Genomic DNA, 14,889 nt, shown 5'->3' with positions numbered 1-14,889 from the left:
GATATTGTGGCCACGCGATAGTTTTCTGTACGCTTTGTTTCTTCAGTTGATCAGTTGGCATACTTACTTACTAAGGGTTTATCTCATCCACGATTTTTCTTGATTCTGAACAAGCTTACGATCATGGATCCGTTGTGCTTGAGGGGGTGTGTTAAGGATACACAGTCAGCATATAGTTAGTGTATTGCTTACTATAGTTAGTTTATACTTCTTACATTGTATAAACTTCTATAAATACTCTCTATACAATACGTATTAATATCAATTGAAATACATCTCACTTACTACAGTGGGATATAGCATAAATTATTCATGAATATTCTTCAATTCAATCACTTTTGCAGATTGCAGAATCAGAGCGTCGACAACTTGTTTGTTTATTTTAAGGTTTTGAAATGTGTTTTCCTCTTCTCCTTTGACGTGGAGGATTATGAGATAAACGAACCCTTCCAAGCCAACATGGCTCTGGGTGTAGGGTGGATGCAGTTAACCTGAGGAAGAAAAAAGGGGACAAATGCATGACAGCCATCTATGACCACATCGAGAACTAGAGGGAGTTTATGTTTGCTTCGAGAGGTTGTGATGTATCATCCCCTGTCGGAGGTCGGTTTCTTCAAGCTCTAGTAAAGAACCAACAGAAAAATCGACTTGATCAGACGGAAAACTCCCTAAGATAGTGTGAGTGGTTTTAGTTGAAAATGAAATCCAATTTTCTAGCTTCAATTAATAGGGAAATCCTCCATTTTCTCTCAACACTCCAAATGAATTTAGTATTGTTTGGATCAGCCATTATTGAGACAGGAATTGCTTAATTATTTATTTATTTCCCCTTTCTTTTCCAAATCTCTCTATTACAAAACTAGTGGCTTACTCGCCAGTAGCCTTCATCGGGTGCCAGATTTTGTCCGTTGGTCTTCAATGGCAAAGTTAATCTTGCCGGAGATGGAAATGATGGTGGTAGAACAGTAGATAATAAAATAATGATTAAAAAAGATAATTTAGGATTAAAGGGTATTTTAGTCATAACACATTGTATAAACACCTTGAGGGTAATTAGATATAATTGTGAATATGGTATAGTTTTCGTCCCTAACCATCCTCAGTCATCTTATCCAACCAAATGTGGCCAGTTAAAAGTAAATCTAACAACATTAGTGCCACTATAGGAGGAACTAATTCAACATTGTTAAGAAATTTATCATCTCGTGTTGGCCATGTTGTCTATGAATAAGTGTTGACTAATATCACATCATATCATTAGATATTTCCAAACCTTGGTTCTAAGAAGATCCTACATTTGGGGGGGGGGGGGGGGAGAGGGGGATGAAAGAAAGAAACATATAAAACACTGAAATACAAAGTTAATAGACCCAACCATACTACTACTCTTGATTACCATACGGAAGAAGTAAGAACTACCCTGTTGTGAATTCCAGAGTAGAAACTGTTCTATGTTATATTGTAAAGTTTAAGCGGAATATTACAAAACAAAGCATCTGGGAGGACTTGAAGTATATGGAATAAAATTGGAGCCACATTGGGGTGGCCAGAAAGGCAAGGCAGCATCTCGGAAATATTAGCATAGCTGGTCCAAATCTGAGTACTAACAACCCCTGGCAGTTCGCCAAATGAACTCCATGCAAAATGCCTTCCAAAATAGCTATTGATGTGGTCATTCATGTCTTCATTACGCATGGTAATGCAAAGGCAACCGTCCCTTGCAATGAAGTAATTGAGAAATGTTGTGAGCTTCGATACACTTGAATGGTGATAAAGCGAAAAAGAAAAGGAGAAGACACCAACATAGATCAAATGACATCGGTCATATGACCTACATCTCTGGGGCTCAAGAAAGAGGCCCAGTCCAGTATATATGAGGCTAGAAAACCTTACAAGTTCATGTACAAAAGTTACAGTAAAAAAATACCATCTAAGAGGCGATCACAATAGCATAAACTATGCTCAAATCCATTGCTCGTACATCGAGATCCATCACAATGAAGGAGCGGCAGCAGCGGTTCTTCAAGAACCCTAACCTCGAGAGGAAGAAGAAGAAAATAGAGAGAGAGAGAGAGAGAGAGAGAGAGAGAGAGAGAGAGAGAGAGAGAGAGAGAGAGAGAGAGACCGTAACAAATGAACCCAAAACATTGACCCCAACCGGAAGTATAGGCGCCAATTTAAGATGGTTCAAACTAAACATAAACCCATAGTCCAATAGAAAATAGCAAATTACAGATTAGACCCTTATGATTCTCCCCCTTAATCTATGAGGTAATCCCTCATCATAGTTGACTAGACTTCAATTGTCATTCCCTATGTACCTACAAAACAAAAAAATACAAAAGCAGCAGTACCAATGAAAGGAAACAAATCATGCATCTATACAAAAACTGAACAAAATATGCATGAACATAAAACCTAGCAGATACTAATGCAAATGAATGCAAATGAGATGAAGCGATAAAATCCACAAATGCAAAACACATTGTTAAACACATAGATATTAAGTCTTATATGCCAATGCCAAGGGAGTACGCAATAAACCACAAGAGGATTCTTTTAAACGAGTCATATTTCCAATTTAGTTGTAAAAATGCCTAAAGAAGTTGCAAATAAATTCTATCTTCTAAATTATTGTGAAGAAAGACAATAAACATCCAATTACCCAAAACATGATGTAGACTCTTATAGACTTACATGTAACAACAAAGTGGAAATGTAAAGAAACAATCAAACAATCACTCAAGGTGACCCAGAGGCAACTAATCTTCCAACTCTATCAGTGGTCTAATAACTACTACTCAAACCGAGACCACACCACCCACACATTACAAGGAGGGCACAAGTCAATCACCAGACACATCCAAGTCACCCTAGAATAGACACCAACTAGGGATAAAAAAGATTGAAAAAAAAGAAGAAGTAAACCCCATAAGACTCAATAACTACATTGATCCCACAAGACCACATTAATGAAACACTAGATGTGAGGGAACAAATTCCAATCACCACCTATGTTGATGCCTAGGACACAATGCACACAAGCTCTAAAGTCCAACTACCAGCATAACCTGACCTAGCATGCAACATTGGTGCAAACCAACCCATTAGACAAGTAACATAAAACCAAGACACCTTAAAGGTAAGTACTCCCACCCAAACTATACAAGTTGATAGAACCACACCCCTGAGACCCATGAACCTCAACAACCAGTAAGGATAGCCCTTGACAACACCTATGTCAATACCAGCACTATCTGGGCTAAGAAGAGAGATCAAAACCTCTCCAAAGACCTGGGATACACCTAATTCCATACAAAGTAAAATAGGAACCATCATGTGTGTGCAACCAACTGTGCTAGAACCAACCTCACACTTATCAACACCACCCATTACCTCTCCAACATTCCAAACCTTAGTCAAACAAGTACATCAACGCTCAAACATTGGTTGCCCACCCTAGTGCTAGGTTCGGATCCCTAAAGATGCGGTCATGAATTGTAAGCTTCTAGGGAGGAATGTACAGGTCCCTTGCCCCACCCGATCCCTTTTTGATGGAACGCCATCAAGAAGATCGTGCTTCTTCTTCGCCAGGTTAATGCAGTCTTGGGTCAACTCTACCATGTCAATTAGGGCCTTTCCATTTATCTTATGGAGGATTTGAACAGATCTTTGGGGGCCTGTGAGGGAGCCTTGGGGTTGGGTTTGGCAGGTTTGGGCTCTTTCTCTTCTTCGGAATCGCCCTATCTTTGGCGGCTTTTAGCCCCTCAGAGGCCATGGCCTTTACTGCGTTGGGGTTGTATTTTGGAGGCACTAAATAATGAAAAAGAATGAGAGTTAAAAAAATGGAAGACCAACATCAAAGTAAAAATTAAACAGATGATCGAGAGCTCACCGGGGGCTAGACCCCACCATAAGACCATAGCTTCATACTCCATGGCGTGTCCATGGATCTCCTGACATGCTTGAATGGACTTTATCATTAGAACGGCGTTGTTCTCATCAGAAGATAAAGGAAGAGGACGATTCACTTGGGTGTATGAGTCCTGATGGTTCTAAGTGATCAGGAAGTTCAAATCTTCGGGGCGAACCCCCCATAATAAAGAGGGGGCGCCCCCCCTTTTTATTAGGAGGGGGGGGCGTTTTTTCTTTTATTCTCCCCCCCACCTCCCTTTTTTTTTTTTTGGTTTGGGAGAAAAAAACAACCCAGCCGGGGGGGTTTTTTTTTTTTAAAAAAATAAAAAAAAAAAAAAAAGGAAAAAAAGGAGCAACCCTCCACCAAAAAAAAACCCACCAACCAACCAAGGGGGGCTTTTTTGTGGTGGGGTGCCGCCGGCCCCCCCCCCACCGTCGATAAAAGAAAAAAAAAAAAAAAAAAAAAAAAAAAAAACACCCCCCCCCTTTTTTGTTTTTTTTGTGTGTGAGGGAGGAGTTCTTTTTTTTGTGGGGGGGGGGGCGCAGAGGGAAACACTACAACAAAAACCCCTTATAGCTCGGATAATTAACTACACTTTTTTAACCGAAGCTACTAGTCTCTTCTAACTACAGTTTTCCATGTGTAGTAATATTAAATAATTATTGTTGCAACATGTAGCACCCGCACTAACAAATATATTTATAGATGTGCTTGTAAAATTATAACTAAAAAGTGTAGTAATATGAACAACCTTTACTACAGTATTCAAAACCGCATTAATATATTACCTTTAATTGCAAAAATATAACTACAGTTATCTACTATAGTAATTTAAAATATTTTTAACTACGATATTCAAAACCATAGTAATAAAAAGACACTGTAACTACGGAAACAAAACTAAAACTAAAGAGTGTAGTAATATATGAAACTTATTACTATGGAATTAAAAGTGTAACAATGTCAACTTTTTTGGCTACTAAAATACAACTACAATTATGTATTGTAGTAATTTAAAATATTTTTAACTACGATATTCAAAACCATAGTAATAAAAAGACACTGTAACTACAGAAACAAAACTACAACTAAAAAGTGTAGTAATATATGGAACTTATTACTACGAATTAAAAGTGTAACAATGTCAACTTTTTTGGCTACTAAAATATAACTGCAATTTGGAATTGTAGTAATACAATTTATATAATAGCTGTCTTATTTAAAAATGTAGTAACAATTTCTTTTTAATTGCGAAAACATGCGGTTAAAAATCGTAGTAAACATATTCCCTCTAACTTTAGAAATATTATTAAAGTTATGTATTGTTGTAATTTAAGATATTTTAGATTATAGTATTTAAACCACAACAATTAAATAAAAAAATAATAATAACTATAGAAACAACACTAAAATTAGGAATTCTAGTAATATGAGAAACATATTGCTGTGGTAATTAAAAATGTAGCAACATTGAGTTTTTTAACTTTATACTAAAATAAAACTGCAGGCTCGAGGGTGGAACCCAAGCCCAACCAGACCCTACCAAGGTCAAGTATTTTGTAATAGACCTGTAAATGGATAGCTAAATTTTGCCATCGAATTCACATTCATATTCGTTTAAGGGTGTCCGTATTTGAAAATTTTCTTACCGGAAAATATCAATATCCGTCCGTTAAGCAACTAGATTTGGATTCAAATAATTGCTTATCGGATCGGATAATATCCGGATAAGAAATAGAATAAAGTATTCAACATTTTTTTTCTCGAAAAATGGATGATAATCGGATTTGGAAACCAATAATTAGTAATCAGATAATCGTAAATCGAAATTATCCTATCAGAGTAAAGTATTTAGCAATTTTCTCTAAAAAAGGGTTGATAATTAGATTCTGAAACTGGTAATCGATAACAGGAAATTGTAAATAAAAAAATAAAAAAGAAGACAATCACCAATCAATAATCGGATAGTTTATCGGATCAGATTATTATCGAATATTCGATAAAGTTCTGGATTTGAATTCTGATGCCTTCTCTAAATTTATGTCAGATTATTCGGATTGGATAGCGATTTTGCTAACCGGATTCGGATACTTATGTATCCAATCCATTTACAAATCTATTTTCTAACCCTCACTCGCCCTTCAGGTTGACTCTGCCCGAGCGGGGGGGTTAGGGCTGGGCCAGGTCAAGCGGGCTTTATTGACACCCCTATATTTCATACATGGAAAGAGGGTCAAAAGGAAAATTTTAAAATTTTTATAAGGGAACGGAGGAATATTCAAAACATTGGTTTTTTTTTTTTTTTTTTGGGGGGGGGGGGGGGGATGGTCCTCTTGCCCCAATGTAGCTTCACCCATGGGAGATATAGAAATTTCTCCTTTTCCTAGACCTGTAAATGGATAGCCGAAATCCGCCTCCGAAATCGCATTCATATTTGTTTAAAGGTATCTGTATCAGAAAAATATCGGTGTCCATCTGCTAAGCAACCGGATTCGGATTCAAATAATTGCTTATCGGATTGGATAATATCCGGATAGAGTAAAGTATACAACATTTTTTTTCTTCTGAAAATGGATGATAATCAAATTCGAAAATTAGAGTGTATAAGTATTCAGAGTCTCTTCTTTCTACATCAACTTTAATTTTTTTTTGAATTATGGAATTGTATTAAATTAAAATTTTTATAATGACAAATGAAAGGAGGAAAACCATGAAACGTCAAACGAATTAAACAAAAAAATAAACAATAATTTTCTAGAAACAATGTTTCCCCTAAAATGAAAATATTTGATGATTTAAATTATTTAACAAAAACCCCCAAAATATTTAAACTTAAATCTTGCTAGTACGAAAGAAATTATAATAAAGAAACAAAATGTATTTATAAGGAAAAATTATTGAAACATTAAGGAAAGAAGAAAAACTTGGATTTTATGTAATATTTTGGATTTAAAGTGGTATATTTGGATTCTTCTACCCAATAAAAATGGAAGAAGTTATATTTGGATTCAGTTTCTAACCGATTTTTTTGGGGAGAAATCGTTTTCTTTGAAAAAGATCAACATTTTCACACCCAAAAACCCACGTTTCCCTCCTACAAAAAAGAAAAAAACCCCCACGTTTTCTAGCAGACCCATTCCCTCCTAATATTCCCGCCATCTCTTCTCCTCTTTGTGAATAGAATGGCGCAATGAGACAAGTAAACAATAGTTCGGGAAACATAGGTTTGATGTGGACAGAGCAGCAAGATCAGTCTGAGGTGCTTTCTTTTGATCCCTTTTTGCATTGTTTTTTCGGTAAATTGATCTCTCTCTACATGTATTAAAACGAAACAATGTGTTCTAGATTTTTTTTCTGATTATTCTTGCTACCAAGAAAGGTTGGAAATGGGGGAGGTCGTGATTGTGACTTCCAAAGGTGAGAGAGTGAGACGAAGAAGAGAAAGAGAACAACCTCTCCTTCCCCCTCCTCTGTCTCACAATTTGCACACTCACCGTCTCCAGTCCCTCTCTCTCTCTCTTTGTCTCTGTCTGTGTCTCTACTTAAATCCTATCTTCATGCTTGTTCCAAAAAGGGGGTTTAATCTGAGGTTTGGGTAAAACCCACAAAAGGAATAGGTTTTTTTTAATATGTATAAATATAATATTGTTTTCCTGTCTTTACTTTGCCTTTATTATATTCTTTTCTGAGAGAACATGGAGATGTATGTATAATATATTCTTAATCCCATTGAATCTCGACAAAATTCACTACATTGCTCACTTTCCAAGACCATTTATTTGCATTTACACACTTTCTTAAATACGGTGATATTTAAGGTAAAATGGTCACTTTTTTGTTTTGCTTTTTGTTTGTGTTTCATTTCATGGAGTTTCAACCATACATATCCTCAATGTTTTCTATTTCTAATCATTGGTATATGTGTCTGATTGCACCCACTTTTCATTTTCATTTATTTCATTTGTCATGGTAAGTAGTACCGTGCTTGTTTTTGTATGTGTTTGATTGCACCACATACTGCAGGTCAGAAGAGTTTTGCACGAATTCACCATGAAAAGGTAATATTTGAAAACGCTAACTATAGAACTCTTACATTTTATATATTTATAAATGTTATAGTATCAAATATTTAACTATGATATTTATAATGTTAAAACAGTTGAAAGAAACTGGAGTACAACTAGACCGTGCTGGTTTGTAATCACTCATGAACATGCAGATGGACGTCCAATTGATGAGATTGCACAAAAAACAATTGTATGTTTTCCTTTATTTTTTATTTATTTTTTAATCAAAATACCGATCAGCTACTTTTTTGTTTCCAAATAAAATTAAGCATAATAAATATGTATGATATGTATATTTTATATGTTAATTGCAGGAAAAAATCAAGGAAAAGAAAGCAGAAATTGATGCCTCTCAAGGTAATGGTGAGAGTAATAATTGGGACACCGACATCTTTTCTCGGGTGTTAAAGAAAGATAAACGTAGACGCATTCAAGGGCTAGGATTGGGAGCTAGGCTTGCCTCTAAGGAAAACAGAAGAGAAGATGATCCTGCAGTTGCTTTCTGAAAAATAAAGTTAATATGTTAGAAACTCAAGTCACCAAGATTTTCTCGATTGTTAAGCAATCAAATCCAGATTGTCAGATAGAAGATTTTTCAACTGAGGAATAGGTAATGTTACTAAAATTTTATCAATCTCTAAAGCTTATTCTATTCCTAAGTTTTATGATTCTTCTTGTTATTAATTTTGCAAATACTGTATCTCTGTGATAGGAGCTTAATCAATTTAATAGTCATGAAGGAAATCACTTTTCTAGGAGCAATGATGCATCTTGTTCTCATGAAGGTAATGTGATACTCTAAGCTATGGGCTTCTTATGAAATTTTGTTATAATATTGTTAATTGTTATTTATTTATTTAATTTTATATTGATTGCAGGATAATTTATTAAGAAGTTGATTCAAGCACTGCAGAGTTCCACATAACATAAAGCACAGAGGCTTGGATCAACTAGTTGATTCTAGTGTTTTTTTTTTTTTCAAGTACACTTGGAACTTTAGCACAGACCCGTTATCTAAAATTAAGTTTTAATTTGCAATTATTCTAGTTTGAGTCAATTGGATGACAAATAACTTTCTTTTTATTTTTAATTGATGTGTATGGATTTCAGATAATACTGAATTCAGTAAATATATATTTTGTTTCTATATATTTGTTGCGACGATGTATATTCAATAGATGACCTGTGAATACATTTGTAGAATAAAATCTGTAGCCACATCTTCATTGTGGATGAAATACCTACAAATAAATTTCCACACCTAAAGCATTATAGCAGAAACATTCGTAGTTAATATATCGTAGCTATAGATTAGCCATGGAAATATCAGTCGCTACAATGTGTATACCAAAAAGTGAGATGCAAAAACATCCGCAGCTAAAAGATATATAGCCATGGAAACATCTGGCGCTACAATATGTGTAGTTAGAAGTTAGCTGCAGAATATCCACAGTTATAGTTTTCGTAGCTATAGGGTAGCCGCGGTAACATATGTAGTTATACTTTCCGCAGATAGAGGATTTATAACCATGGAATTATCTGTCGTTACAATATGTGTAGCTAGAAGTTAGATGCGAAAATATCCACGGTTATATTTTTTCGTAGCTATAGGGTAGTCGCGGAAACATCCGCAGTTATTTTTTCCGCAGCTAGATGATATATAACCACAAAAATATCCATCGCTTCAATATGTGTAGCTAGAAGTTGGATGTGGAAACATCTGTAACTAACAATCCGTAGCTATATATATAGCTACAGAAATACCTGTAACTAAAAAACCATAGCTATGGACAACCTTGTACATGCAGTAGTTTATGTGTAGCTACTGCGTTTGCGACGGAGCCTGTTGCGACAGATAATAAACCGCATGTAATCCGTAGCTATAAGCTATTACTACGGATTTCGGTACATTTTACTACGGAAAATTCCGCGGTTATATGCCCTTTTTGTTGTAGTGAAAAGAAAAGAGTAGCTATTCAAATAGTTGTCAAGTTCAGCAAGACAAACATGAGAAACAAAGAAACTTGGACCCTGAGACGGCCTTTTTGACAATTGGGAGCTACCAGCAACAGCTTTCAAAGAAGCTTTTTTCTTTCGGGAAGCAGGAGGTGAGGTAGCAACTTCACCCTCCATTGAGTTTCCCGTTTGCTCTCTATAGGTAGATTTAGTAGAAGGACCGAACAAATGGTCACAAACCCTAATGTTTTTGTCTCCAGACAGCTCTATAGAGGTAAAAGGGTTGGGTTGATTGGTTAAATCATCACCCTCGACCATTCAATCTATAGAATCATCCTCAAATATTCTCCCACTAGCCATTGTTAAGAAATAAATAAATAAATAAATAAAAGATAGAAAGAAAAAAAGGGAGAAGGGAATGACTTCAGGTAGGAAGGAACAATTGGGAAATCCCTAACCCAATAGAAAATGAAAAACAGAAAGGAGAAGAGAAAAATAAGCCAATGAAGGAAAGAATAAGTTTATAAGGGAAGAAGCACTTACTTGTTTGAGAAATTTGAGTAAGAGTCATGAAGCTTGTAGGTTGAAGATGAACGCAGAAGCTCACTAACACTCTAGAAAGTAATTTGCAAAATGGCAAAGTGAGGAAACGAAATGAAGGTAAAGGGGGGGGGGGGGTTTAAATAAACCCAAAGATGGATTTGGACGAACATGATCAATTCCGATCAACGATCAAGAATAGGAGATGGCTCAAGACCAGGAATCCAATGAACGAGATTAACCAAGGATCAACGCCAAAAAAGGTGATGGTTCAAGAAAAAGAACACCATGATGGCTTTTTGTATTGAATGAGTGCGGCTCGAGAGGAGATAACGTTTCTGATAATAAATGTGATGTTTGGAGGACATTCAGGAAACTTGGAATTGTTTAATCTTCCATTTATTATGCCCATGGTGAGAGAAACATACCAAATGATCAGTCACTTGATCCCAATCAATTTGCCTTGGGGGCTCGTGATAAGTAAAAAATCATAGCCAACCAGGTCGAACCACAGATGGTGCAATCACCCCGTCAGGGACCGGTTCCAAAAGTAAACCTAGAGGTGCCTTGTGCACAAAGGAACTCGACTATTATAGGAAGAAACATGATCCCGCCAAGTTCAAGATATGCAATCATGCTCCATGTGGAAACCACAACTAACTCAAATTGAGGGAGAAAAACCCTACAACGGACGGCTACAAATGGGAATTGTGAATTGATCCAACGGACGGCAATGAGAGTAAACCCTAAATAAATCAAAGTATAACACAAAGAAATGGTAATTGAAATGTTTTTCCTCTATTAAATCTTTTAATTAAGCTTTGCAACTGGTTAGAGTTCATTGATGGTGCACTTATTGACATAACTATCAGAGGTGGCTTCTTGACCGTTGAGTCCTCCCACATCTGACGTTCGTGTTGTAGGAATTTAAAGGCCTATGGTGGGTAGACAATTTTCAGATGCATCACATTGGTTCCTTCTTTTTCTTATTTACATAAAATAACTGTAATATCTAAATGATAGCTATCACAATTCAATCATTCAAAATCCATATTATAAGTGTTATTCCATGTTACTTATTTTATTTTATTTTTTGGACATGTTACTTATTTACGTATAGGATGCTATTAGGTATTTTGTCTGATAAAACATGTATAGTTTAGCCAAAAAATGTTGAAGAAAGGTGAACCTTTTTGAGCCAGTTGGACAAGGATAATATATACTCGCACCAAAAATTCTCTCCTTGGGGTAATTAATAAATAACCTTGCTCTTTCCCAATTTTGAGTCTCTCACACGATTTTGTCTTATGTTATCGGTGCCCCTTTTATACTTAATCTATTTTTTTCGATATAAAAAAATCTCCAAAATTATCATGTAAACCAATTGAAGTGTAATCACACTCTATTCCTTTAAAATTATTTTTCTAATTTAAAAATATAAATAAAAAGCCATATTGTAGGAGCAATGGAACCCTTATACTTAATTACCATGAATGAAAATCCATATCCTCATTATGCACATGGCTATGCAAAGGCCACCAAACTTTTGGAAAAATATATATAAATAAATAAAAGAGTGACAAAAATTGAATGATATTGGACTACTGAAATGAGTTTTCAGAAAAAGAAAAACAAAGACGCCACCTTTTTTTTATTTTGGTAAACACAAAGACGCCACCTTATGCTATTGTTCCCGTTCAGCTAGAATCAAGAATTCTCCATTCTTATTCCATTCAAGTTTTGTATTGCTTCTTTCTCTATTCATCATTTCTAGCTCTAATGAAGACGACAGGAAACTCTCTGTGTTCTGAAACTGAGAGCCATCTCTTGCCGCTCTTCGTAGTTATCCCAACCCTTCCACAGACCACATGGCATGACTCACACACGTCGGGGCAGTAGGCAATTCTATATATAGGGTTACCCTTGCTTATCCTCTCGATTCTAAACCAATTTCTCACTGTTGACTCCCCTGGGTGCCCTGGCTTCCCTTTGAGTGTCACATACCTTACACTAGAAGTCCTTGCTGATGACAACCACCACCAACTTGCAGCTTGCTCCCTCTTCTCTTGCACCTGCCACACTCTATTCTCAATTCCTGAGAAACGAATGTTTGTATCCATCGATTCCTGCACTATCCTTGTTGTCTCTCTTTCTGTGGATGGCAACTCCAATTCTAGGCCTTCTAGGGATGCTGGAGAAAAGATCACTGGGGTACCCATATTCCTATCATAGGAGCTTTGTTGCACTATAGGGGTATGGGTGGTTTGGCTTTGACCGGTGGAGATCTCTCTCCTACCCACCGAAAGACCTCCGCCGGCACCTCCCCTGATAGCAGATACAATGTAGTATGGCATCCCTGCCTGGAGGTCATTGCCATCGGTATCTTGCACTGCATATTGAGAGCCAAGCTGTTGGTGGAGATGAGAGAAAGTAGCTATTGCCTGAACCGAGGCCAAAGCCAAGAACCCCCAAAGGAGGAGACCTTTCCTCCACATGATGGATGATCGATTGTAGATGGTTATAAGAGGAAGGAAAGTGATGTTGCTTAGAAAAGAAATTGTTCAAGTGGAATTTGAATATACAGGAAGTGAGATAGAAAGGAAGGCTATGCTTAGGGCCAATTTATAGGGTACTACGACTAACGGGTGCGATATAATTCCTCCATTTTGAGTGGATCGGGGTGACACTTGTTGAAGACATGTTTACTATCCTTCTTTAAAACAAATTAAGTTTTACTAATAATATACCATGATCTAAAATACCAAGTCACCGCCATTTTTTTTTATTAATTATAATTCTTATTTTTTTTGGGTAACTTAGTTGATTATTTTCCCTGACCCCTTGGAGAAACTGTCCTGAATATACATTTTTCCTGACGGCTCTAAAAATTGTTGCCAAATATGCACACCTTCACTGATACTTCTAAAAGTACGGAATATACACACCTTCCCCAATGCTTTTAAGTGAATTCAAATGGAATTTGCAGCATCAACAGTGGATAGAGATCCAAAAACTGTTGGTTGCTTCTCTGCTTTTGATCAGATGAAGTCAAATGAGAAGTCGTATTTGGAGGGGATGCCGAGAAGTCTTAGTTCACAGTCACAACAAAGTGGTGGTTTTCAATCTTGTCATAGCTAGACTGTAGTTCCTTCGGCATTTGTATCATCATTTCCAAATACGAGAAAGCCCATAAAACAACTGTAGTCACTTGTGAACTCATCCGCATTGTCACCGACGTCCTGAAAGGCAAGATATGCACTGCAGTTTAGGGCTTGAAGCCGATTACCAATCTTGCCAGTGGTATATGGTCGGAATCCGAACCAATCACTTCAGCCTTTAAGATGCAAACGTTATCAGCGCCGTTGGTTGGTTCGAACATGGCCAATTCCTCGATCTTCTCCTCCCATCGATGGGAGCTAAAATCTTGAGGCATAAAAAAGAAAAGCAATTCTTTTCTTTTGTGGGATATAGCACCAATTATTCATGAACATTCTTCAATTCAATCACTTTTGCAGATTGCAGAATCAGAGCGTCAACAACTTGTTTGTTTACTTTAAGGTTCTAAAATGTGTTTTCCTCTTCTCCTTTGAAGGACTATGTGGAGGATTATAAGATAAACAAACCCTTCCAAGCCAACAGGGCTCTAGGTTGTAGGGTGGATGCAGTTAGCCCGAGGAAGAAGAAAGGGGACAAATGCATGACCGCCATCTATGACTACATCGATGAACTAGAGGGAGTTTATGTTTGCTTCGAGAGGTTGTGATGCATCATCCCCTGGTCGAGGTCGGTTACTTCGAGCTCTAGAAAAGAACCACCAGAAAAATCCATTTGATCGGACGGAGACACCATTCAGATTGACTTATAGGAGGCTCTTGCCCTAGTAGAAGTAATGGTTGGGACCCTTAGAGAAATAGAAATTAAAGAAAAACTGAATGAAGAGGGATTGCTGGATAACTTGGAGTTTATTGATGAGGTTTAGGCAAAGGCAATAATCCAAATCCAACAATATAACAGGAGCATATAGTCATACTACAATGCCTGAGTAAAGCATCGGCAATATTGTCTGGGGGATCATGTGCAAAGAAACATCACAACTTCAAACCCTCGACAACAAAAGAAATTGCATCCTTCATGGGAAGGGCCGTATACTATCGTGAAGTAGGTAGGTTCAGGCACTTATCGATTGAAAAATCCTTCAACTGGTCGATAATTGGACTGATCATGGAATGCAAGAAATTTGAGGAAATATTACCCTTAGTCTTTCCATTTATGTACTCATGGTCGAGATTTTGTAATGTTCCTTGAACATAGTATTTAATGAAGTTATTTTCCAAGGCCGAAACTCTTTTGAATGGGGGGGGAGGCATATGGGTGAATAATTAAAGGAAGGATTCTAAAGGCTTTGGCACA

The 14,889-nt window shown here is 36.7% G+C and overlaps 1 protein-coding gene across 1 annotated transcript; it reads right to left on the bottom strand.

Annotated features, from left to right (window-relative positions):
• Positions 1 to 12,236: 12,236 nt before the first annotated feature.
• On the bottom strand, positions 12,237 to 12,974 carry LOC149015610 (kunitz trypsin inhibitor 5-like). Its single transcript, XM_089157238.1, has one exon. The coding sequence runs from the start codon at positions 12,972 to 12,974 to the stop codon at positions 12,237 to 12,239; it is 738 nt and encodes a 245-aa protein (XP_089013364.1).
• Positions 12,975 to 14,889: the final 1,915 nt, after the last annotated feature.

The sequence above is a fragment of the Hakea prostrata genome, chromosome 5, assembly GCF_041222555.1.
Source record: "Hakea prostrata isolate BN-2017 chromosome 5, UWA_Hpros_2, whole genome shotgun sequence".
Lineage (NCBI taxonomy): Eukaryota > Viridiplantae > Streptophyta > Magnoliopsida > Proteales > Proteaceae > Hakea > Hakea prostrata.
Note: the sequence above shows the minus strand (reverse complement) of the source record. Positions and strands in the feature narration are given on the sequence as shown.

What these genes read in the sequence shown, in the direction of transcription:
- LOC149015610 (XM_089157238.1), bottom strand. Translation starts at nt 12,974, where the DNA reads ATGTGGAGGAAAGGTCTCCTCCTTTGGGGGTTCTTGGCTTTGGCCTCG.